Below are 23,812 nucleotides of genomic sequence, written 5' to 3' on the forward strand. Positions count from 1 at the left end.
CGTGGAGAAAGGGGCAGTCTTCCACAGGGAGCAGTAGGAGGATGGAACTGTTCTTATGGTGGGCATTGATTAAGGATCCGTGGCAAGTTTGGCTAAGACTGAAGGCATAGCATACTACGGGACCAAGGCCGTCTTTTTCAAGATTGGGAAGACTAGGAAAAGCAATGATCCTTATACAAAAACATCAACGACTTTCTCAAGATTCGGAAGACTAGGGTAGATAAAGATCCTAATATTGAGACATCAGCAGTCCAGTGACAGGAAAGTCTATACAGCCTTATGAAGTGGGAGCCGACGATGAAACCTTCACCTACTCTCATGTAGCCCATTTGTTCAAGATTTGGAAAACTGAAATAGGCAAAAATCCTAATATTAGAATATCAGGCAGTGCTGGGTGCAGGGACGAGAGATCCAACACAGCCTTACGAACAGGGACCCGAAGAATTTAGCTGCTATTGTAGCAGTATTACAGCAGTAGTTCTGCAATTTCAGTGAAACAGGCTTACTGCTAAAAAATCTGTTGTTTGCTGAAAATGACAGTAGCAACAAGTAAAAGCATGCTAAGTTCGGCTGGGCCGAATCTTATATACCCTCCACCATGGATCGCATTTGTCGAGTTCTTTTCCCGGCATCTCTTCTTAGTCAAAAAACAAGTAAAAGCGTGCTAAGTTCGGCCGGGCCGAATCTTATATACCCTCCACCATCGATCGCATTTGTCGAGTTCTTTTCCCGGCATCTCTTCTTAGGCAAAAAAGGATATAAGAAAAGAGTTGCTCTGCTATTAAAACGATATCAAGATATGGTCCGGTTCGGACCACAATTATATTATATGTTGGAGACCTGTGTAAAATTTCAGCCAATTCGTATAAGAATTGCGCCCATTGGGGCTCACGAAGTAAAATAGAGAGAACGATTTATATGGGATCTGTATCGTACAAAATTTCGGGCAATTCGGATAATAAATGCGACTTCTAGAGGCTCAAGAAGTCAAGATCCCAGATCGGTTTATATGACAGCTATATCAGGTTATGAACCGATTTGAACCTTATTTGACACAGTTGTTGAAAGTAAAAATAAAATACGTCATGCAAAATTTCAGCCAAATCGGATAGGAATTGCGCCCTCTAGAAGCTGAAGAAGTCAAATCCCCAGATCTGTTTATATGAGAGCTATATCAGGTTATGGACCGATTTCAACCATACTTGGCACAGTTGTTGGATATCGTAACGAAATAAAAAAAAAAAAATTCATTCAAATCGGATAAGAATTGTGCCCTCTAGAGGCTCAAGAAGTCAAGACCCAAGATCGGTTTATATGGCAGCTATATCAGGTTATGAACCGATTTAAACCATACTTGGCGTAGTTGTTGGATATCATAACAAAAGACGTCGTGCGAAATTCCATTCCATTCGGATAAGAATTGCGCCCCCTAGAGGCTCAAGAAGTCAAGACCCAAGATCGGTTTATATGGCAGCTATATCAGGTTATGGACCGATTTGAACCATACTTTACACAGTTATTGGATATTATAACAAAATACTACGTGCAAAATTTCATTCCAATCGGATAAGAATTGCGCACTCTAGAGGCTCAAGAAGTCAAGACCCAAGATCGGTTTATATGGCAGCTATATCAGGTTATGAACCGATTTCAACCATACTTGGCACAGTTGTTGGATATCATAACAAAACACGTCGTGCAAAATTTCATTCTGATCGGATAAGAATTGCGCACGCTAGAGGCTCAAGAAGTCAAAACCCAAGATCGGTTTATATGGCAGCTATATCAGGTTATTGACCGATTTGAACCATACTTGGCACAGTTGTTGGATATCATAGCAAAACACGTCGTGCAAAATTTCATTCCAATCGGATAAGAATTGCGCACTCTAGAGGCTCAAGAAGTCAAGACCCAAGATCGGTTTATATGGCAGCTATATCAGGTTATGAACCGATTTAAACCATACTTGGCACAATTGTTGAATATCATAGCAAAATACGTCGTGCAAAATTTCATTCCAATCGGATAAGAATTGCGCACTCTAGAGGCTTAAGAAGTCAAGACCCAAGATCGGTTTATATGGCAGCTATATCAAAACATAGACCGATATGGCCCATTTACAATACCAACCGACCTACACTTATAAGAAGTATTTGTGCAAAATTTCAAGCGGCTAGTTTTACTCCTTCGAAAGTTAGCGTGCTTTCGACAGACAGACGGACGGACGGACGGACGGACGGACGAAAGGACGGACGGACGGACGGACAGACGGACGGACATGGCTAGATCGACATAAAATGTCACGACGATCAAGAATATATATACTTTATTAGGTCTCAGACGAATATTTCGAGTAGTTACAAACAGAATGACGAAATTAGTATACCCCCCATCTTATGGTGGAGGGTATAAAAAAGGATAAAAGAAAAGTTTTGCTCTGAAAAGATTTCAGCCAAATCGAATAGGAATTACGTCCTCTAGAAGCTCAAGAAGTCAAGTCTATATATATGACAGCTATATATATATCTATCTTAACAAAATACTTCGTGCAAAATTTTGTTCAAATCGGATAGGAATTGTGCCCTCTAGTGGCTGAAGAAGTCAAGATTCAAGATTGGTTATATGGCAGCTATATCATGTTATTGACCGATTTGAACCTAATTTAGCACAGTTGTTGGAAGTCATAGCGAAACACGTGGTGCAAATTTCTTTCCAATCAGATAAAAATTGCGTTCTCTAGAGGCTCAAGAAGTCAGGACCCAAGATCGGTTTATATGACAGCTATATCAAAACATGGATCCATATGGCCCATTTACAATCCTAACCGACCTACACTAATAAAAAGTATTTGTGTAAAATTTCAATCGACTAGCTTTACACCTTCGGAAGTAAGCGTGCTTTCGAAAGGCAGACGGACGGATCGGATGGTTAGATCGACATAAAATGTCACGACGATCAAGAATATATATATTTACTTTATGGGGTCTCATACGAATATTTCGAGTAGTTACAAACAGAATGACGAAATAGGTATATCCCCATCCTATGGTGGAGGGAATAAAAAATACGAATGTAAATATGTGTCTCAGTGGATGTTTATAATCACCACTAAATGTATACTTTCCATAATATTTTTTCTTTAAATTTATATACAAAAGGCATGCCAGTCATGTACACATTAATAGAGCAATAGCAGAAACAATGCGTGCGAGCTCAGTCACATTTCGAAATGTATACCAATGGATGGATCAGAAAGCTTCTTTGCAGTAATATTCCACAAATTAAAACTAACTCTTCCAACAAAAGTTCTAAAAAAATTCCTTAAGTAATCCAAACAAGTAACAGGCAAACATAAATTATTGCATAACATATTTTTCAGCAGATTTTTGTACTTTGGACAGTAGATTTTGTTTGCTGATTTAGCTGACCGAAGTGTTTGCTAATACAGCAGGCCTATGTTTCACATAAGTAATGTCTGGTTTCCCATTTTCAGCAGACGAAAACTATGCATTGACATCGAGCGGACTTTTTAGAATGTGCAGACCGACACACTGATCCAATCCTTAGACGAGTACCATCTGGACCTGGTCCTTAAAGACTGGATAAACCATATTCAAAGAAACAGGTGTATAACTTGTGGGTCTCATGACAAATATATATAAATATAAGGGAGAAAGTGGTATAAGGTACGCCACAGAGGGACATTTTACATTTATTACATTTTATTGAATAGTCTTTTGGCTCCATAGGAGCCTGATTACACTAGCGTGGACTGCGATGGAGAAAAGTGCAAAGTAAGGACCAACATTTTCAGAGATCATGTAGTTATGGCATAGACGGAGCTATGAGGACCATGCTCACTAGTGAACTCGAGACTATTCTAGATATCCGACCCATTGACTTGCAGATTAAGAGCGAGGCGGTGTGATAATGGATATAGGATAGGAGCAGATCATACCATCGCGGTATCATCGAGGCAACGATAGAAAACCCCGATGGATTAGACAACGTTTCCGATCGGATACCTAAGATGATATTTGTAGTCGCGGGCGAGACACTGCTGACAGCGGCTCAGTCTCGGATGGCCTGGGGGTCAACACTGAGAACCCAGAAACTGAAATATGTTTTCGACTGCCTGACCATAATACTATCCTGCAGGCAGAGATCCGGGCGATTACCGATTACGTGAGGTGGTGATTTCTTCATGCGCTTTGGGTGCGTACATCTTTACGGACAGTAAACTGGCCATCAGTGCAATAACAACCAGGACGGTAAGGTCACGAAAAGTCTTGGATTGTAAGGAGGAGATTCATTATCTAAGAAAAGCACAATACACATCGTTTGGGTGTCGGGTCATAGCGGTGTAAGAAGGAATGAAAAAGCAAACGATTTGGTAGTGAACGCCAGAGGACTGCCATCAATTAACTTGGATAATCCGAAGACTTTCGGGTCGACGCAGTCCGAGTTAAGGGAGTGGGCGACGAATGCGCATGTCATCCTGTGGAACAACGAAACGGTCGGCAGTACAGCGAAAATCCTATAGGGAGATCCAGATCGTGAGAAGACGAGGCTATTACTGAAAGGAAGAAAAAAGGAGGTCAGTTTAGCTTTTGGTATCATAACGAGACACATTGGACTACGAGCCCACTTATGCAAATCGGTGCGGCAAGTGATAGCATGTGTAGGGCATGTGAGGAAGATTATGAGACGTTGGACCATTTCCTATATCATTGCCCGGCTTTCGCGGCTAACAGATGTCGGCACTTAGATGGGGAAACAATACCGCAAACCAACTCATGGCGGTGGTATGAAACACAATTAAGGATTTTGTAAGTAGCACGGAATTCCTAATTTAGATTTTCTTTTTCGAGGTACTTTATAGTATTTATAACAATCCAAACTCTGGCTTTGGTTTATTTCCATAGTGGCATGGGGCGGGTTAATATCCGCAATATCTTTTCAACCTAACCTATGGCCATTTACACTGATAGCAAAATTGAGGCCCTTGATATTGATAGTGTATAAATTTTAAAACAATATCGTATGGGAGGGATGGTGAAAAGCGTTAAAGATACCTTACGGTATTGTTTTGGTATTAATTCACGGTATAGCGTTACTATCAATACCATTGATACCATACATGTAAATTTTTCTTTCGGTGTATGACTTCTATCATCATGAACAATTTGCTTACATCAAACACTTCTAGTTTGCATTTGTTTCAATTTTTATACCCTCCACCATAAGATGGGGGGTATACTAATTTCGTCATTCTGATTGTAACTACTCGAAATATTCGTCTGAGACCCCATAAAGTATATATATTCTTGACCGTCGTGAAATTTTATGTCGATCTAGCCATGTCCGTCCGTCTGTCCGTCCGTCTGTCCGTCCGTCCGTCCGTTTGTCTGTCTGTCGAAAGCACGCTAACTTCCGAAGGAATAAAGCTATCCGCTTGAAATTTTGCACAAATACTTCTTATTAGTGTAGGTCGGTTGGTATTGTAAATGGGCCATATCGGTCCATGTTTTGATATAGCTGCCATATAAGCCGATCTTGGGTCTTGACTTCTTGAGCCTCTAGAGTGCGCAATTCTTATCCGATTGAAATGAAATCTTGCACGACGTGTTTTGTTACGATATCCAACAACTGTGCCAAGTATGGTTCAAATCGGTCCATAGCTTGATATAGCTGCCATATACACCGATCTGGGGTTTTGACTTCTTGAGCCTCTAGAGTGCGCAATTCTTATCCGATTGGAATGAAATTTTGCACGACGTGTTTTGTTACAATATCCAACAACTGTGCCAAGTATGGTTCAAATCGGTCCATAACCTTATATAGCTGTCATATAAACCGATTTTGGGTCTTGACTTCTTGAGCCTCTAGTGGGCGCAATTCTTATCTAATTTGAATGAATTTTGGCACGTAGTATTTTATTATGATATCCAACAACTGTGCCAAGTATGGTTTAAATCGGCCCATAACCTGATATAGCTGCCATATAAACCGATCTTGGATCTTGACTTCTTGAGCCTCTAGAGGTCGCAATTATTATCCGATTTGCCTGAAATTTTGTACGACGGATTCTCTCATGACCATTAACATACGTGTTTATTATGGTCTGAATTGGTCTATAGGCCGATACAGCTCCCATATAAATCGATCTCTCTATTTTATTCTTGAGCCCACAAAGGGCGCAATTCTTATTCGAATTGGCTGACATTTTACACAGGTCTCCAACATATGATTTAATTGTGGTCCGAACCGGACCATATCTTTATATCGTTTTAATAGCAAAGCAACCCTTTTCTTATATCCTTTTTTGCCTAAGAAGAGATGCCGGGAAAAGAACTCGACAAATGCGATCCATGGTGGAGGGTATATAAGATTCGGCCCGGCCAAACTTAGCACGCTTTTACTTGTTTAACGTTATCGTAGAACTGGAGCAACGCAGCTCAGAGATAAGCATTTCCTTCTACGACGCTGTACGTCTGAGTTCGAATCCTAGCGAAAATATCACAGCATTGGTTAATACCTCCTTATGGTGGCGACGTTTGTAAGATTGCAGCCGTGTGAAAACTTCTCCACAGAGCTTTGGCGCTATGCCACGCCGTACAGACTCGGCTATAAAAAGGAGATCCCTTATCCTTAGAATCGGCACCCATTGTTGTGTGAGAAGTTGTGTCCCCTGTTTCTTAATGGAATGTTCGTGGAAAAATTTGTAGATTTGTAATCGTTAAATGTGCTTATACTCTCGAATAATAGAGGTAATCACGAAAAGTCGAGTTAATTGAAAAAAGACAAATATATATTCTATTACAGATAATAGAGGTTTCTGGATAATCGAGGTCCGACTGTATACCAATTGTCTTTAAAGTTGAAGATTTATATGGTTCCCTTCAAAAGTTAAACAATTTATTTTTGGAGTGTACGAGTATGTGTCACGGTTACCTACCTTTTCTGGTCGCAATCGAACCAAAAGATCGGCAGCAGCTTTAACTTGTTGGAACTATTTTTGGTTCAAGACAAGTGAGGGGACGCCATCTTGGAACTTTTTGTGGTTCAAGACAAGTGAAGGGACGCTATCAAAATCCAAAGTATGACAACAATGAAAAAGGTTACTGCTTTCGTATTCTCCATCTCTGGCATAAATGTGCATTGGGCGGATAGATGTGAGTTTCAAAGTTATGCTCTAAATACGTTTGCTAAGTAACGGATATTCTTTAAAATGCTTTTAAAATTGAACATGCAACGGAAGTTAACCATAATACAAGAGAACGAGTCTAACGTATCCCTTGCCATGCTCATCTCAAACACATGCATGCATTCATTCATGTCTTTACATATGGCTGTGTGTGTCGGCATGTATATACACTTACAAGGAAACATATAAAATATCAGTTACAATATCTGCATTATGGACAAAAAAGGAATGAGCAAGAAAACGCGAAGAGGAAAAACATGGGAAAATAACCCACAAAAGATGGAAACTTCAGCAAACTTAAATATAAAACAGAAATAAAGCAACGCCGAAACACGCGAACAACACAACAAAGACTAACAACAACAGCATCAATTTATGCTGCTACTGCAATTGTTGCTGCTCGGTGGCAGGAATGTTAGAAACTGCCAAATAATAAAAAGGATGGTTTTGCTGCTGTACCAGTTCTTGTGCAAGAGGATGTTGGTAGGTTTGTCGGTTTGTTCAAAAGTTACTATAAATTCACATAACTGGAATTTTTGTTAGAACCGTTTAAATAAACCCAAAGAAAATTTACCACATCCGTATCTTCACATTTGCTTTTAGCGTTTTTCTCTACTGGTACATTTAACCGCATGTGATGAGTGTGCGTGCATGTAGCTGTGTTTGTTAGCGCTTGTTTCTACGGAAACGGATATGAATTCTTTAATATGAATGCATTGAAATTGTCTGTAATCCTGCAAATCGAGTCGTTCCCTTTTACTGCAGGTCTTTCAATAACCAAAAGCTATGTTACAAAAGTTGTACGAGAGAAAATATTTGGAATTCTAACTTTACATGGGATTGGGATAAACGTTATCGGGGTACACCCAGAGAACGCTACCAATTCTGCTACCGGGGCGCATTAACGTAAACCAAGAGTCATAACAAGTAAAAGCGTGCTAAGTTGGGCCGGGTCGAATCTTATATACCCTCCACCATGGATCGCATATGTCGAGTTCTTTTCCCGGCATCTCTTCTTAGGCCAAAAAAGGATATAAGAAAAGATTTGCTCTGCTATTAGAGCGATATCAAGATATGGTCCGGTTTGGACCACAATTAAATTATATGTTGGAGACCTGTGTAAAATGTCAGCCAATTCGAATAAGAATTGCGACCTTTGTGGGCTCAAGAAGTAAAATAGAGAGATCGATTTATACGGGAGCTATATCAGGCTATAAACCGATTCAGACCATAATAAACACGTATGTTAATGGTCATGAGAGAATCCGTCGTACAAAATTTCAGGCAAATCGGATAATAATTGCGACCTCTAGAGGCTCAAGAAGTCAAGATCCCAGATCGGTTTATATGGCAGCTATATCAGGTTAAGAACCGATTTGAACCATATTTGGCACATTTTTGGATATCATAACAAAATACTACGTGCAAAAATTCATTCAAATTGGATAAGAATTGCGCCCTCTAGAGGCTCAAGAAGTCAAAACCCAAGATCGGTTTATATGACAGCTATATAAGGTTATGGACCGATTTGAACCATACTTGGCACAGTTGTTGCATATCGTAACAAAACACGTCGTGCAAAATTTCATTCCAATCGGATAAGAATTGCGCACTCTAGAGGCTCAAGAAGTCAAGACCCAAGATCGGTTTATATGGCAGCTATATCAGGTTATGAACCGATTTGAACCATACTTGGCACAGTTGTTGGATGTCATAACAAAACACGTCGTGCAAAATTTCATCCCAATCGGATAAGAATTGCGCACTCTAGAGGCTCAAGAAGTCAAGACCCCAGATCGGTGTATATGGCAGCTATATCAGGTTATGGACCGATTTGAACCATACTTGGCACAGTTGTTGGATGTCATAACAAAACACGTCGTGCAAAATTTCATTCCAATCGGATAAGAATTGCGCACTCTAGAGGCTCAAGAAGTCAAGACCCAAGATCGGTTTATATGGCAGCTATATCAAAACATGGACCGATATGGCCCATTTACAATACCAACCGACCTACACTAATGAGAAATATTTGTGCAAAATTTCAAGCAGCTAGCTTTACTCCTTCGGAAGTTAGCGTGCTTTCGACAGACAGACGGACGGACGGACGGACAGACGGACGGACGGACGGACGGACAGACGGACGGACATGGCTAGATCGACATAAAATGTCACGACGATCAAGAATATATATACTTTTTGGGCGAATATTTCGAGTAGTTACAAACAGAATGACGAAATTAGTATACCCCCCATCTTATGGTGGAGGGTATAAAAACAGAATTACACCAAGTTTATTGAGGATTGGGACATAAATAACTCGCCTGTGTCCAAATATGCCTTATTGCGGCAATGTCTATATGGCTTTTATCAATGTAGACATCAATTAGATTTGTATACAATCGAAAGCTTTTTATACCAACCAACATAGGATATATAGAGGTATTAATTTAGTCATTTCGTTTGCAACTCATTGACATTTCTTTTTACACAAATGCTGGGACATGTATGACCCATTCGTTCATAAAGGTAAATTAAGGGGTAAAAAATGTTTCTGAGTTACGAATATATATGTTTATAATTGTAAAATATATCTTTATAATTCATAAAATTACAAAGAAAACCAGTAAGGAGAGGCAAAAGTCGAGCGGAGACGACCATATAATACCCTACACCACCGAGTCAATGTACATACTACTTTCAATGTATCAAACCTATGTTGAAATCTAGAAAACAGAAAAGAACCTTGAAAGATTTTTTTCAATAGGACTTAAATGGTCGCTACTACAGACGTTAAGGGCCATATCGGAGATATATCTAAGTCTTGACCGACTTTAATCAAATTTAGCACACGTGCTAGAACGTTAAATAAAACACCACGCTCTAGATTTTATAAAGATCGAGCCAAAATTGTGCCGACTACAGTCTAAAAGGTCATATCGGATTAAAAATATATATGGAAGCTATACCTAAATCTGAACCGATTTTCATAAAATTTTGCGAACGTATTAAGAGGTCAAATAAAACCTCTCATGCGAAATTGTGCAAAGGTTGGACCAAAATTGTGGCTACTACAGCCATAAAAGACCATATCGAATGAAAGATATATATGGGAGCTTTATCTAAATCTGATCCGATTTTATTGAAATTTGCACACATATAGGGACGTCATAAAAAGCACCTCATGCCAAATTTGGTAATGATCGGACCAGAGTTGTGGCTTCTACAGCCTTAGTAGGTCAAATCGGATGAAAGATATATATGGGAGCTATATCTAAACTAACCAGATTTTGATGAAATTTTGCACACGTATTAAGACATCACATGAAACATCTCATGCTAAGGTTTGTAAGGATTGGACCAAAATTGTGGATACCAAAGCATTAAAAGGCCACATCGAATAAAAGATACATATGGAAGCTATATCCAAATCTTAACCGACTTTGATGAAATTTCTAACACATATTAATAAGTAAAAAAAATCATTTAGTACCAAATTTGGTAAAAATCAGACAATATTTGAGGCTTCTACGGGTTTAGGGGGCATATCGGATGAAAGATATATATGAGAGCTTTATCAAAATTTTTACTGAGTCTTTTCAAAATCAATACCGTTCATCCTTGGGCCAAAAAGTGACTTGTACAAAATTTTACGAAAATCGGAAAAAAATGCAACCAGAACCTAGATTACAAGAAAATTACAGACAGACGGACATAGCTAAATCTAATCAGGAAGTGATTCTAAGCCGATCGGTGTACTTATCGATGGGTCTAGCTCTTCTCCTTCTTATCGTTGCAAACAAATGCACAAAGTTATTATATCCTGTACCACAGTGGTGGTGTAGGATATAAACAGAATTCAAAGTCAAAGCAATAAATATTGACTTGCCAAGGCCAAAATTTAAGGCGGACCATCTTTTTATAACCAACGCCATCGGATGGGGAGCAAATTTTAATCGTCACGCCTCAAAAACTCGATTTCCAAACAAAGCGTGCTAAGTTCAACCGGCCGAATCTTGGGAACCCACCACCATTGATTCTGCTAAAATATGTGATCTATATCTGGTTATAGACCGATTTGGACCGTACTTGGCACAGTTGTTGAGAGTCATAACAGAACACTACGTGCAAAATTGGACAAATATCGCGGCTTCTAGGGGCTGAAGAAGTAAAATCGGGAGATCAGTTTATAGGGAGCTATACCAGGTTATAGACCCATTTAAACCCTACTAGGTTCATTTGCTTGAATTCATAACAGAACACCGCGTTCAACCAAATCGGATGAAAATTGAGGCTTCCAGGGGATCAAGAAGCCAAATCTGGAGATCTGTTTATATGGGAGCTATATCTTGACCGATTTGAACCGTACTTACCACAGTTGTTGAAAATCATAACGAAACAGTATGTGCAAAATTTCAGCCAAATCCGACAAAAGTTGCGGCTTGGGCTCAAGAAGTCAAATCGGCAGAGCTGTTTATATAGGAGCTATATCCAAATCTGGACCGATATGGCCCATTTGAAATTTAAAATGACATGCATCTATACCAAATATCTGTGCAAAATTCCAAGCAGCTAGCTATATGCGTTCGACCGCTATCGTGATTTCGACAGATAGACGGACATGGCTAGATCGACTCATGATGTCGAGACAATCAAGAATAAGTATAATTTATGGGGTCCTAGATCAATATTTCGTGGTGCTACAAACGGAATGGCTAAATAAGTATACAACCATCCTATAAAAATAAAATACAAATGTAAATGTGTGTATCAGTGGATGTTTATAATCACCACTGTATGTATACTTTCCATAATCTTTTTATACCCACCACCGAAGGATGGGGGTATATTTATTTTGTCATTCCGTTTGCAACACATCGAAATATCCATTTCCGACCCTATAAAGTATATATATACTAGAACAGCGTAAAAATCTAAGCCGATCTAGACATGTCCGTCCGCCTGTCTGTTGAAATCACGATACAGTCTTTTAAAATAGAGATATTGAGATAAATTTGGCACAGATTCCTTTTTTGTCCAATAAGCAGGTTAAGTTCGAAGATAGGCTATATCGGACTATATCTTGATATAGCCGCCATATGGACCGATCGGCCGATTAAGGGTCTAGGGCCCATAAAAGCCATATATATTATACGATTTTGCTGAAATTTACGACAGTGAGTTTTGTTAGGCCCTTCGACATCCTTCGTCAATTTGGATTAGATCGGTCCAGATTTGGATACAGCTGCCATATAGACCGATCCTCCGATTTGGGGTCTTTGGCCCATAAAAGCCACATTTATTATCCGATTTTGCTGAAATTTTGGACAGTGAGTTGTGTTAGGCCCCTCGATATAAAGGGTGATTTTTTTGAGGTTAGGATTTTCATGCATTAGTATTTGACAGATCACGTGGGATTTCAGACATGGTGTCAAAGAGAAAGATGCTCAGTATGCTTTGACATTTCATCATGAATAGACTTACTAACGAGCAACGCTTGCAAATCATTGAATTTTATTACCAAAATCAGTGTTCGGTTCGAAATTTTGACAAATTTTGTTCAGCGATGAGGCTCATTTCTGGTTGAATGGCTACGTAAATTAGCAAAATTGCCGCATTTGGAGTGAAGAGCAACCAGAAGCCGTTCAAGAACTGCCCATGCATCCCGAAAAATGCACTGTTTGGTGTGGTTTGTACGCTGGTGGAATCATTGGACCGTATTTTTTCAAAGATGCTGTTGGACGCAACGTTACGGTGAATGAACACATTTCGAACCGAACACTGATTTTGGTAATAAAATTCAATGATTTGCAAGCGTTGCTCGTTAGTAAGTCTATTCATGATGAAATGTCAAAGCATACTGAGCATCTTTCTCTTTGACACCATGTCTGAAGTCCCACGTGATCTGTCAAATACTAATGCATGAAAATCCTAACCTCAAAAAAATCACCCTTTATTTTAAATGTTATTTCTTATGATGTTTATAAACTGTAATGTAACACCTATGCCTCGCATAAGAATTTATTCTTTTGCATAGGTTGAACCAAATAAACAAAGAAACAAGCATCAGTCTGGCAACATGCTTCCCGATCAGACGTATGTTCTAGCCAGTGACAGCAAAGCGGTAGACCTCTTCAAGTGAAGATTTGGCCACATAACTTTGGAATTCGCAACATATTTATACCATTTGACGTGACGACATTATATCTTAGCCATAACACCACTTCCTTAATTGCAAGGATCTCCGCTTAATACAGACTGCAGTGGTCGGATAACCTTGTCGATATGACCATACCATGTTCTACAGAGTATACCCCAAAGCCCATTCTTGCCCTTTCCCGTCTAGCAAAACACCCATGTATTTTGGAATTTCATTGAATGGAACATTCTTTTCACCAAAAGGGACTGGTGGGTAGCTAGTATCTCCTGCTAAAAAGAAAAAAAAATCTGCCTTAGACGGATTTACTTCAAGACCACTTTCGTTAGCCCACTTCGCTGAGTCACGAAGAGCTTCCTGAAATATATCTCTAAGAGTACGTGGGCACTTTCCTCCAACCGAAATAGCCACGTCATCAGCATATGCGACCACTTTTATGCCTTTTTCTTCCAGAGACCATAATATATTATTAATGGCTTTATTCCAAAGTAGAAGAGGTAGTAAATCTACTTGAGGAGTTCATTTGCTGACCCATCTTTAAAGATTTACAGATCCCAAGCCTGCCCTAAAGCATCTTTTTAATAAACTTCCTTACTGTAGTGTTGAGGCCAAGAGACTCCAGCACATTCATGTTTGACGTCGGTTTAATATTATTGTCAGCACATTCAATGTCAAGAAATGCTACCATTGTATATTCCTTGACAGCGAGAGAATTCGCTATGTAGCCGACTAAGTCGTGAAGGACTATTTCAGTGTACTTCCACTTATTACATACATTTTGATGCGGAGACAGGCGATCTTCAGGGATCTTTGCCCTAAGATATGTTTCTATCAACCTCTCTAAAGTCTTCAACAAAAAGGATGACAGACTAATAGGACGAAAATCTTTCCCCTTCGTGCGGAAAGCTTTTCTCCATCCCACGGCTATATACGACATGTTGATACAAGCAGAGTCTTCTAAACCCTAGAAGCCAATCTATCGGACACAGCTTGTAATTCAACCGGTGACACATCATCCGGGCCTGGCGACTTAAAGGAGTCGAAATTTTTATCGCCAATAACCTCCGCCCAATGCATACCAGTGACAACATCTTCCGGCGCCACGTTTTCCATTAATCGTATTTACAATTTAAAATACCATTAACAAAAACTAGCACCAAACGGCGCCAGGCTGAAGGCAACAATATTTCTACAGCACATGAATTTTTTGACAAAAGTCTGCACCATAAAGATATATCCACACTTTGTATTCGTCACAAATTCTTGCATTTCTTTCGTGAACAAAGTCGCAATGTTTTCATAACATCAATTTACTCTTCGAAAAATTCGTTTATAGCTGATGAATTCTTTATTGCGTGCACGTTTTTTATCAAATGAAAGTCTTTTTAAAGAATTTGCTTTTTGAGAATAATATTTTTATCATACCCTCTGTCATAGGATGGGGGTATACTAATTTCTTCATTCCTTTTGAAACACTTCTAAATATTCGCCTTGATCGTCATGACGTTTTAAGTCGATCTAGCCATGTCCGTCCATCTGTCGAAAGCTCGCTAACTTTCGAAAGTGTAAAGCTAGGCGCCTGTGACTTCCAACAACTGTGCTAAGTACGGTCTAAATCAGTCCATAACCTGATATAGCAGCCATAAATACCGATCTCCCGATTAGACGTCTTGATCTTCTAGAGGTCGCAATTTTTATCCGATTTGAAATTTTGCACATATCGTTTTGGTATGATTCCCAACAATTGTGTTAAATGTGGTCTATATCAGTCTATATGTGAGCCAATCCCCTGATTTGACTTCAAAGCCGATCTCCTGATTTGACTGCTTGGGTTCTAGACGGCGCAATTCATATCCAATTTGGCAATTCATAACCTGATATAGCAGCCATATAAACCGATTTCCCAATTCGACTTTCTGAACCTCTTAAGGGCACAATTATAACCCAATTTGCTGAAATTTTCGGAGGTGATATTTTTCTATGACTTGATAAGTACGGTCCATATCGGTCAATGATTTCATATTGCAAATGGCAAATTTTGCCCATGAACATTCCACTAAGGAACAGGGGCAAACTTCTCACATATCAATGAGTGCAGTCCGATTCAAGTTTTAAGCTCCAAGCTAAGGGGCCTCCTTTTTATAGCCGAGTCCCAACGGCGTGCCGCAGTGCGACACCTCTTTGGAGAGAAGTTTTACATGGCATAGTACCTTAAAATGTTGCCAGCATTTCATATAGCTCATATATATTTGAGAAAGTATTTCAAAGAACTTGGCTAATGCGATCCATAGTGGAGGGTATATAAGATTCGGCCCGGCCGAACTTAGCACGCTTTTACTTGTTAAAAATTATCATTTTTCCAATAAATTGGGAAAACTTTAGGACTTAAAAAGACAGGATGCCATTTATAAGCCTATGCGGCAATAGTCGGATTCAATTTTTACCGAGTATCTTTTCGAACAGAAAAGGATTTTCTATCGAATTTAATAAAGCTGGAAGTAGTAATTAGCGACAACACTTAAGGAGAATGTAGATGGTGTTTTCTTAAAATTGTTTAAAATTATTTTTCTTGGTATATTTAAAAATTATTGTTGCTTAATGTTTTCAGTTTGCGTAAAATTTTATGGAATTAAAAGTCATTTAAAACCAATTGGCCCAAACCATAAATCTAAACTAACTAAACTATTTTGAGAAAAAATTAAAATGAGCTCAAAAGAAAAAATTCTTCAGAATACTGAAGCTGATTCGAACTAGCACTATGAAACTAAGATATTCGCAAAGACGAGCACATCTTGAAGTATTTGAAATGTTAGGGACGGTCTTTAAATAGCGTGCTGGCAAGAAGTAAAAAATTTTTGAGACCAAATGTCGCCGTCAATGGGTCAGGTCTTGCATCCAGTTGCGACCCTCATTTTCAATAAAAAATTAAGGTACCTTTACCAATTTTTATATTATGAAAAAATGTGGGGTGACTACGTCCCATTGGGAGCTACATCTAAAACTTTTTATACCCTACACCACCACAGGGAATTATAAGTTTGTGCACTTGTCTGCAACGCTAAGAGCTAGACCGATCGATAAGTATACCGATAGGCTTAGAATCACTTTCCGATTCGATTTATTTTAGATATAGCTACTAAAAAAGATCAATAATTTGTTATACACAATTGAACAATGACTTGTTCTTATTAGTATTTGGTCCAAATCGGAACACATTTCGATATAACTGCTATGATTTTCACCGGATTTTGATGAAAGCTGGTTAACATATATACCCGAGGTGGTGGGTATCCAAAGTTCGGCCCGGCCGAACTTAACGCCTTTTTACTTGTTTCTTTAAATTTAGAAACAAAAGGCTATGCCAGTCAGCCACATTTCGAAATCTATATCAAAGGATGGATCAAGTAGCATCTTTACCGTAAGTTATTTTAGGTTAGGTTTAGGTGGCAGTCTGCCATCAGCCTCACTTAGACGTTTTCGTCCATTGTGATACCACAGGAACAGAAGAAGGAAGATGCCTTCTTGTTCCTATCGTTGAACCATCCAGATCGCTTTAAAAAGCCCAATAACTTGCGATTGTTCATATCCGGTAAATCTGATAAATTCTCAAAGAATGTTTTACAAATTAAAATCGCCTCTTCCAACAACATTTCTAAAACAAATTCAAAAAAATTCCTAAAGTAATCAGAACCAGTAATAGGCAAACATAAACAAGTAAAAGCGTGCTAAGTTCGGCCGGGCCGAATCTTATATACCCTCCACCATGGGTCGCATTTGTCGAGTTCTTTTCCCGGCATCTCTTCTTAGGCAAAAAAGGATATAAGAAAAGAGTCGCTCTGCTATTAAAACGATGTCAAGATATGGTCCGGTTCGGACCACAATTAAATTATATGTTGGAGACCTGTGTAAAATTTCAGCCAATTCGTATAAGAATTGTGCCCATTGGGGCTCACGAAGTAAAATAGAGAGAACGATTTATATGGGATCTGTATCGGGCTATAGACCGATTCAGACCATAATAAACACGTTTGTTGATGGTCATAAGAGGATTCATCGTACAAAATTTCAGGCATATCGGATAATAATTGCGACCTCTAGGGGTCAAAAAGTCAAGATCCCAGATCGGTTTATATGGCAGCTATACCAGGTTATGAACCAATTTGAACCTTATTTGACACAGTTGTTGAAAGTAAAAATAAAATACGTCATGCAAAATTTCAGCCAAATCGGATAGGAATTGCGCCCTCTAGAAGCTCAAGAAGTCAAATCCCCAGATCTGTTTATATGACAGCTATATCAGGTTATGGACCGATTTCAACCATACTTGACACAGTTGTTGGATATCATAACGAAATACTTCGTGCAAAAATTCATTCAAATCGGATAAGAATTGTGCCCTCTAGAAGCTCAAGACCCAAGATCGGTTTATACGGCAGATATATCAGGTTATGAACCGATTTAAACCATACTTGGCACAGTTGTTGGGTATCATAACAAAACACGTCGTGCGAAATTCCATTCCAATCGGATAAGAATTGCGCCCTCTAGAGGCTCAAGAAGTCAAGACCCAAGATCGGTTTCTATGGCAGCTATATCAGGTTATGGACCGATTTGAACCATACTTGGCACAGTTGTTGGATATCATAACAAAACACGTCGTGCAAAATTTCATTCTAATCGGATAAGAATTGCGCACGCTAGAGGCTCAAGAAGTCAAGACCCAAGATCGGTTTATATGGCAGCTATATCAGGTTATGAACCGATTTGAACCATACTAGGCACAGTTGTTGGATATCATAACAAAACACGTCGAGCAAAATTTCATTCCAATCGGATAAGAATTGCGCACTCTAGAGGCTCAAGAAGTCAAGACCCAAGATCGGTTTATATGGCAGCTATATCAAAACATGGACCGATATGGCCCATTTACAATACCAACCGACCTACACTAATAAGAAGTATTTGTGCAAAATTTCAAGCGGCTAGCTTTACTCCTTCGGAAGTTAGCGTGCTTTCGACAGACAGACGGACGGACGGACGGACGGACGGACAGACGGACGGACATGGCTAGATCGACATAAAATTTCACGACGATCAAGAATATATATACTTTATGGGGTCTCAGACGAATATTTCGGGTAGTTACAAACAGAATGACGAAATTAGTATACCCCCCATCTTATGGTGGAGGGTATAAAAATAGCATACATTTTCTTTAAGCAGATTTTTGTACTTAAAATAGCAGATTTTCTTTGCTGATTTAGCTGCCCTAATGTTTTCTAATACAGCAGCCCTATGTTTGCTGAAACAATGGTAATGTCTGCATTCCCAATTTCAGCTAAAATTGCTGTTTTAGCAAACATTTTTGCTGTTTTGAATAACAAATTTGGTTGAGTGTAGATCATTAGTGATTGCAAATTATACACATCGGTTTATTTGACTTCTAAAGCACCTACTTAGAATTCAAAGTACATTTATTGCCTCTAATACCCAAAATAGATACGACGCAGGTAGTTCCACAATTAGATACGGGCCCGATTTCTTTAATTTCATTGCTGAATAGCATATTATTTCAAAAAGAAACTTAATTATTATCGCACTTTGTACAACAAGTCAATTTATAGGCTGAAATAAAACGTTTTTAAATCAAATGCTTTTAAATACATTATTTTTGTGCACACTGCATACTCCACCACAGCAAGTTTCGCATGCATGATTGTTATGGTGTTTTCATTTCTGGCAGTGTAAACAGAGTATACGACTTGAAGTAGTTTGAATTCTAACCAATATTTGAAAACACTTTTCCACTCATATATTAACCTTTGAGGAAGAATGGGGCATATGTCCCATGATTTTCTTATAGAAGGAGCAAAATTTTTACGATTTTGGCTTCACTTTATTTAATAAATACGACTCTTATAAGAACAAATATGCAATTAAATCAAAACTTTATCAAGAGGTTAGGTAATCGTCCTCAAAGGGTTAAGTAAAAGCAACAATTTATTATGCCTCTTCGTCATTCCGTTTGCAAAACATTGAAAAATCCATTTCCGACCCTATAAAGTATATTTACGCTTGACCATCATAAAAATCTAGCCATGTCCGTCTGTCTGACTGTTTTAATCACGCTACAGTCTTTGAGCTGAAACTTTGCAGAGATTCTTTTTTGTCCATAGGCTGGTAAAGTCGAAGATGGACTATATCAGACTTTATCTTGATATAGCCCTATATAGACCGATCAACCGAGTTAAGGTCTTAGGTCCATAAAGCCACATTTATTATCCGACTTCACTGCAATTTGGGACAGTAAGATGTGTTAGGCAACTCCTTCTTCAGTTGCCGTATGTCCGTCCATTTAGGACGGCAAGCCGCTTAGCAAGCATTTTTCACCATTCAATATAAGCGAGAAAATCCATTGGGTAAATAAAACAAACCTATTATCTCTTTTTAATTATTTTAATTTTTTATTGCAGATTTAACAAAACACAAAAACATTAGCTAGTGAATGTGAACAATATATTCGGCACGAAGTTTCATAGCTTGTAAGCACGGCGCATAACCAAATCGAAGTAAGCATCTCTTTCAATGGAGGCACTGACACTAGAATAGTAATTAATAAATTCTTCCTTGTAAATCTTGCCATCATTAAATTTTCCATTGTCGCTACGAAAATTGTTTAGAAAATCTGTAAGTATTTCCTTTTCAGTCAATTCACCACTGAGATATTTGGGATGATCCTTAACGTTGTAAATGTGTTTCAAATCTCCTACGAAAATTACGCCATTGCCAGTGGGATCGGCTTTTGCAAAGGCTTTTTCGATTACTTCTAATCTTGAACGTGTCATGGCAGGCTTTAAAAGAATGCCAATTATTTTTAAGTTACACAAATATTGTTTGTAATTACCCGAACTTTGGCTAAGAAATCATTCGTACTTAAGACTCCCTTATTCTCATCGACGAAGCCATCAAATAACTCCTTGATTTCGTTTTCACTGCAACCCATTCCACTTTTTTGCATTGCAGCCTTAAATTCTTCAAAATTTAATGTTTTAGTTCCATCGTTCTCCATGCTACGGAGGGCTCTACAAAATATGTTGGACAAATGCAATTCTTCGGACAACATGAGATAAAAAAGTTTTACCTGGATAATTTTAATATGCCAGTTACTCCATGCGCAAAGCATAGCAATCTCAAATTTTCTATTGGATCCTTTTGCAAGCCATTAGCCAATTCTCGTCTTGCACGATTTACAAGGGTAGCTTCTTTTAAGTAGAAATCATCGCGGAAGCTCATCTGAATATAAATAAATGGAAGTGCTTAAAATATTTTTAACACAATTTAAGTACAAAATAAAGAGAAAATAAACCACACTACTTATTGTATTTACTTTACTTTTGGTGGCCATTACAGAACATTTGTTCCACTAACCGAACGAAGAATAGATTTCCTAGGTTTTCGATCAACTCCTTCGTCAATCTCTGACACCCCATTTCGAGATGTCTTTCCCCACATGGTCTTTCCATCGGAGTTACGTTCTTCCCATTTTACGTATTCCATTACGGTAGCCTTCAAAAGACTTGAGCCTCTTCATTCATTCTGACAACATGACCTAGACAGCGCAACCATTTTATTTTGACACGTTTAAATAAGCTAACATAGTTATACAGCTCGTGGTACATACGACGCTTATATCCCCCATCAACGCAGACTGGTCCATATATTTTACGAAAAATCTTTCTCTCAAACACTCCAAGCACTGCCTCGTCACTTTTACAAGTATCTATTCCTCGAAACCATATAACAACAGGGGATGTACCAGTTTCTTGTATAGTGTTATCTTCGTCTGCCGAGAGGTGGCCTTGTTTCTAAACTGCTTGCTTAATCCAAAGTAGCATCTGTTTGTTAGTATTATTCTTTGCTCTATTTCAAATCTGGAGTCATTAGTTTCTTTCATGGTGGTGCCGATGTTGATAAAGGTGCAAAATGTATTGTAATTCCCAACTTTCTCCATTTTCGATACCTGCTTGGGTGTACAGGGATTTAAGGGAATTGATACCATCCACACTTCTCCAATGCAGTCAAAACAAAACTGGAATTTTGTATTTTGATTGCTCAAATTTAGTTTTAAGTCACAATTAAAGCGTAGAAATATTTTATAGCAAGTGCAACGCAAATTGCAATAATTCCATTAATTAACAGAGGCAAACTTCTCACATATCAATGAGTTCTGTCCGATTCTCGTCCGAGCCCGAACGGAGTGCCACTGTGTGACACCTCTTTGGGGAGAAGTTTTTACCTGGCATAGTGCCTCAGAAATGTTGCCAGCATTCGGAGAGGATAACAATCGCTGAAATATATTTTCTGATATTCTTGGCAGGATTCGAATCCAGTCGTTCAGCGTCATGCTGCATGCTGCTCTACCGTGATCTCCAAATATTTTTTAGACTAAAGAAAAATTTATTAGGTCTAAATAGTTTACCTTTATATTTTATTTATCACAATTGCTTTTACTGGAAAACGAACTCAAAGACTTGCTTAGCCGTCCAAATGCTTGTTGATACTGTCACCTGAAGAACGTTTTCAAGCTACAAATAGCAAAGAATGTTTTGAAGAATGCCCATCATTCCAAATGCCTTTGTTGGATATCAAAATCTCCTCATACGGTTATAGTAATAACAATAATAATTAAATAGGTAACCAATCAAGAGTAAAAGTAAAAATATTGGAATGTCAAACAATCCCCCAATGTCAATGAAGCATGTACAATTTGACGTTCTGCATATCGACTAAGAACAGATACAAGGAATTGCAAAGAAACATCACCGCAACGAAACATTGTGGATAAACAACATAAACAATCAACCTTTAACCCATTGGTAGCCCAAAGGTATCATAAGCATTCCATTTGTAATAGCGAGATAGAATAAAATTGATCAAACCCACAAATGTGGTGTTACTTGCGCGAACGGTTTTCGATCAGTAACAGTACATCCAAAACAGTACTATATAAATATAATTGGAAGAAGTATGATAGGTTAGGTACAGCGATGCCAACTTAGCTTTTCGCACTAGATTTGGTGCAGATTAGGTCATCAAAAACCCGGAAAACCCCTAGTACCAAACGGAAAAATGCACTTAGTGGACTTAGTAAATTTAAGTTTTTTCATGTCGATTTTTGTCACGGGCAACATTATACCAGCCTTTTTATACCCTCCACCGTAAGATGGGCGGTATACTAATTTCGTCATTCTGTTTGTAACTACTCGAAATATTCGTCTGAGACCCCATAAAGTATATATATTCTTGATCGTCGTGACATTTTATGTCGATCTAGCCATGTCCGTCCGTCTGTCCGTCCGTCCGTCCGTCTGTCTGTCGAAAGCACGCTAACTTTCAAAGGAGCAAAGCTAGCTGCTTGAAATTTTGCACAAATACTTCTTATTAGTGTAGGTCGGTTGGGATTGTAAACGGGCTATATCGGTCTACGTTTTGATATAGCTGCCATATAAACCGATCTGGGATCTTGATTTCTTGAGCTGCTAGAGGGCACAATTCTTATCTGATTTGGCTGATATTTTGCATGAGGTGTTTTATTATGACTTCAAACAACAGTGATGAGTATGGTTGAAATCGGTTCATAGCCTGATATAGCTGTCATATAAACCTATTTGGGGTCTTGACTTCTTGAGCGTCTAGAGTGCGCAATTCCTACCCGATTTGGCTGAAATTTTGAGGACGTATTTTGTTATAACTTCCAACAACTGTGTTAATAAATGTTCAAATCGGTCTATAACCTGATATAGCTGCCATATAAACCGATCTGGGATCTTGACTTCATGCGCCACTAGAGGACGCAATTTTTATCCGATTTAACTGAAATTTAGCGTGAGGTGTTTTGTTATGACTTTCAACAACTGTGGTAAGAATAGTTCAAATCGGTCCATAACCTGATATAGCTGCCATATAAACCGATCTGGGGTCTTGACTTCTTGGGCCTCTATAGGGAGAAATTCTTATGCGATTTGGCTGAAATATTGCATGATGAGTTTTGTTATGACTTCCAACAACTGTATTAAGAATGGTTCAAATCGGTCGATAATCTGATATAGCTGCCATATAAACCGATCTGGGGTCTTGACTTCCTGAGCCACTAGGGGGCGCAATTAATATCCGATTGTTTAAATCGGTCCATAACTTGATATAGCTGCAATATAAACAAATATGGGATCTTGACTTCTTGAGCCTCTAAAGGACCCAAGTATTACCTGATTTGGCTAAAATTTTGTACAATGGCTTCTTTCTATTTTTAAACATACGTGTCGAATATGGCATGAATCGGTTTATAGCGTAATACAGCTCCTCTATAAACCGATCTCCCTATTTTACTTCTTCAGCCTCTAAAGTGGGTCATTCTTACTAGATTTGGCTGAAGTCTTACACAATGACTT

At 38.6% G+C, this 23,812-nt stretch overlaps 2 protein-coding genes across 2 annotated transcripts in view; one reads left to right on the plus strand and one right to left on the minus strand.

The window, feature by feature from the left end:
- Positions 1-23,812, plus strand: part of LOC106095000 (uncharacterized) — a 225,911-nt gene that overhangs the window by 21,090 nt on the left and 181,009 nt on the right. The window lies entirely within an intron of this gene.
- Positions 19,843-21,975, minus strand: LOC106095202 (calcyphosin-like protein). The gene is made up of 4 exons (XM_013262447.2): positions 21,844-21,975; positions 20,506-20,657; positions 20,269-20,446; positions 19,843-20,215 (listed from the first exon to the last, which is right to left on the minus strand). The coding sequence occupies exons 2-4, from the start codon at positions 20,655-20,657 to the stop codon at positions 19,898-19,900; spliced, it is 648 nt and encodes a 215-aa protein (XP_013117901.1). The 5' UTR covers positions 21,844-21,975; the 3' UTR covers positions 19,843-19,897.

Source organism: Stomoxys calcitrans, chromosome 2 (genome assembly GCF_963082655.1).
Source record: "Stomoxys calcitrans chromosome 2, idStoCalc2.1, whole genome shotgun sequence".
Classification (NCBI taxonomy): domain Eukaryota; kingdom Metazoa; phylum Arthropoda; class Insecta; order Diptera; family Muscidae; genus Stomoxys; species Stomoxys calcitrans.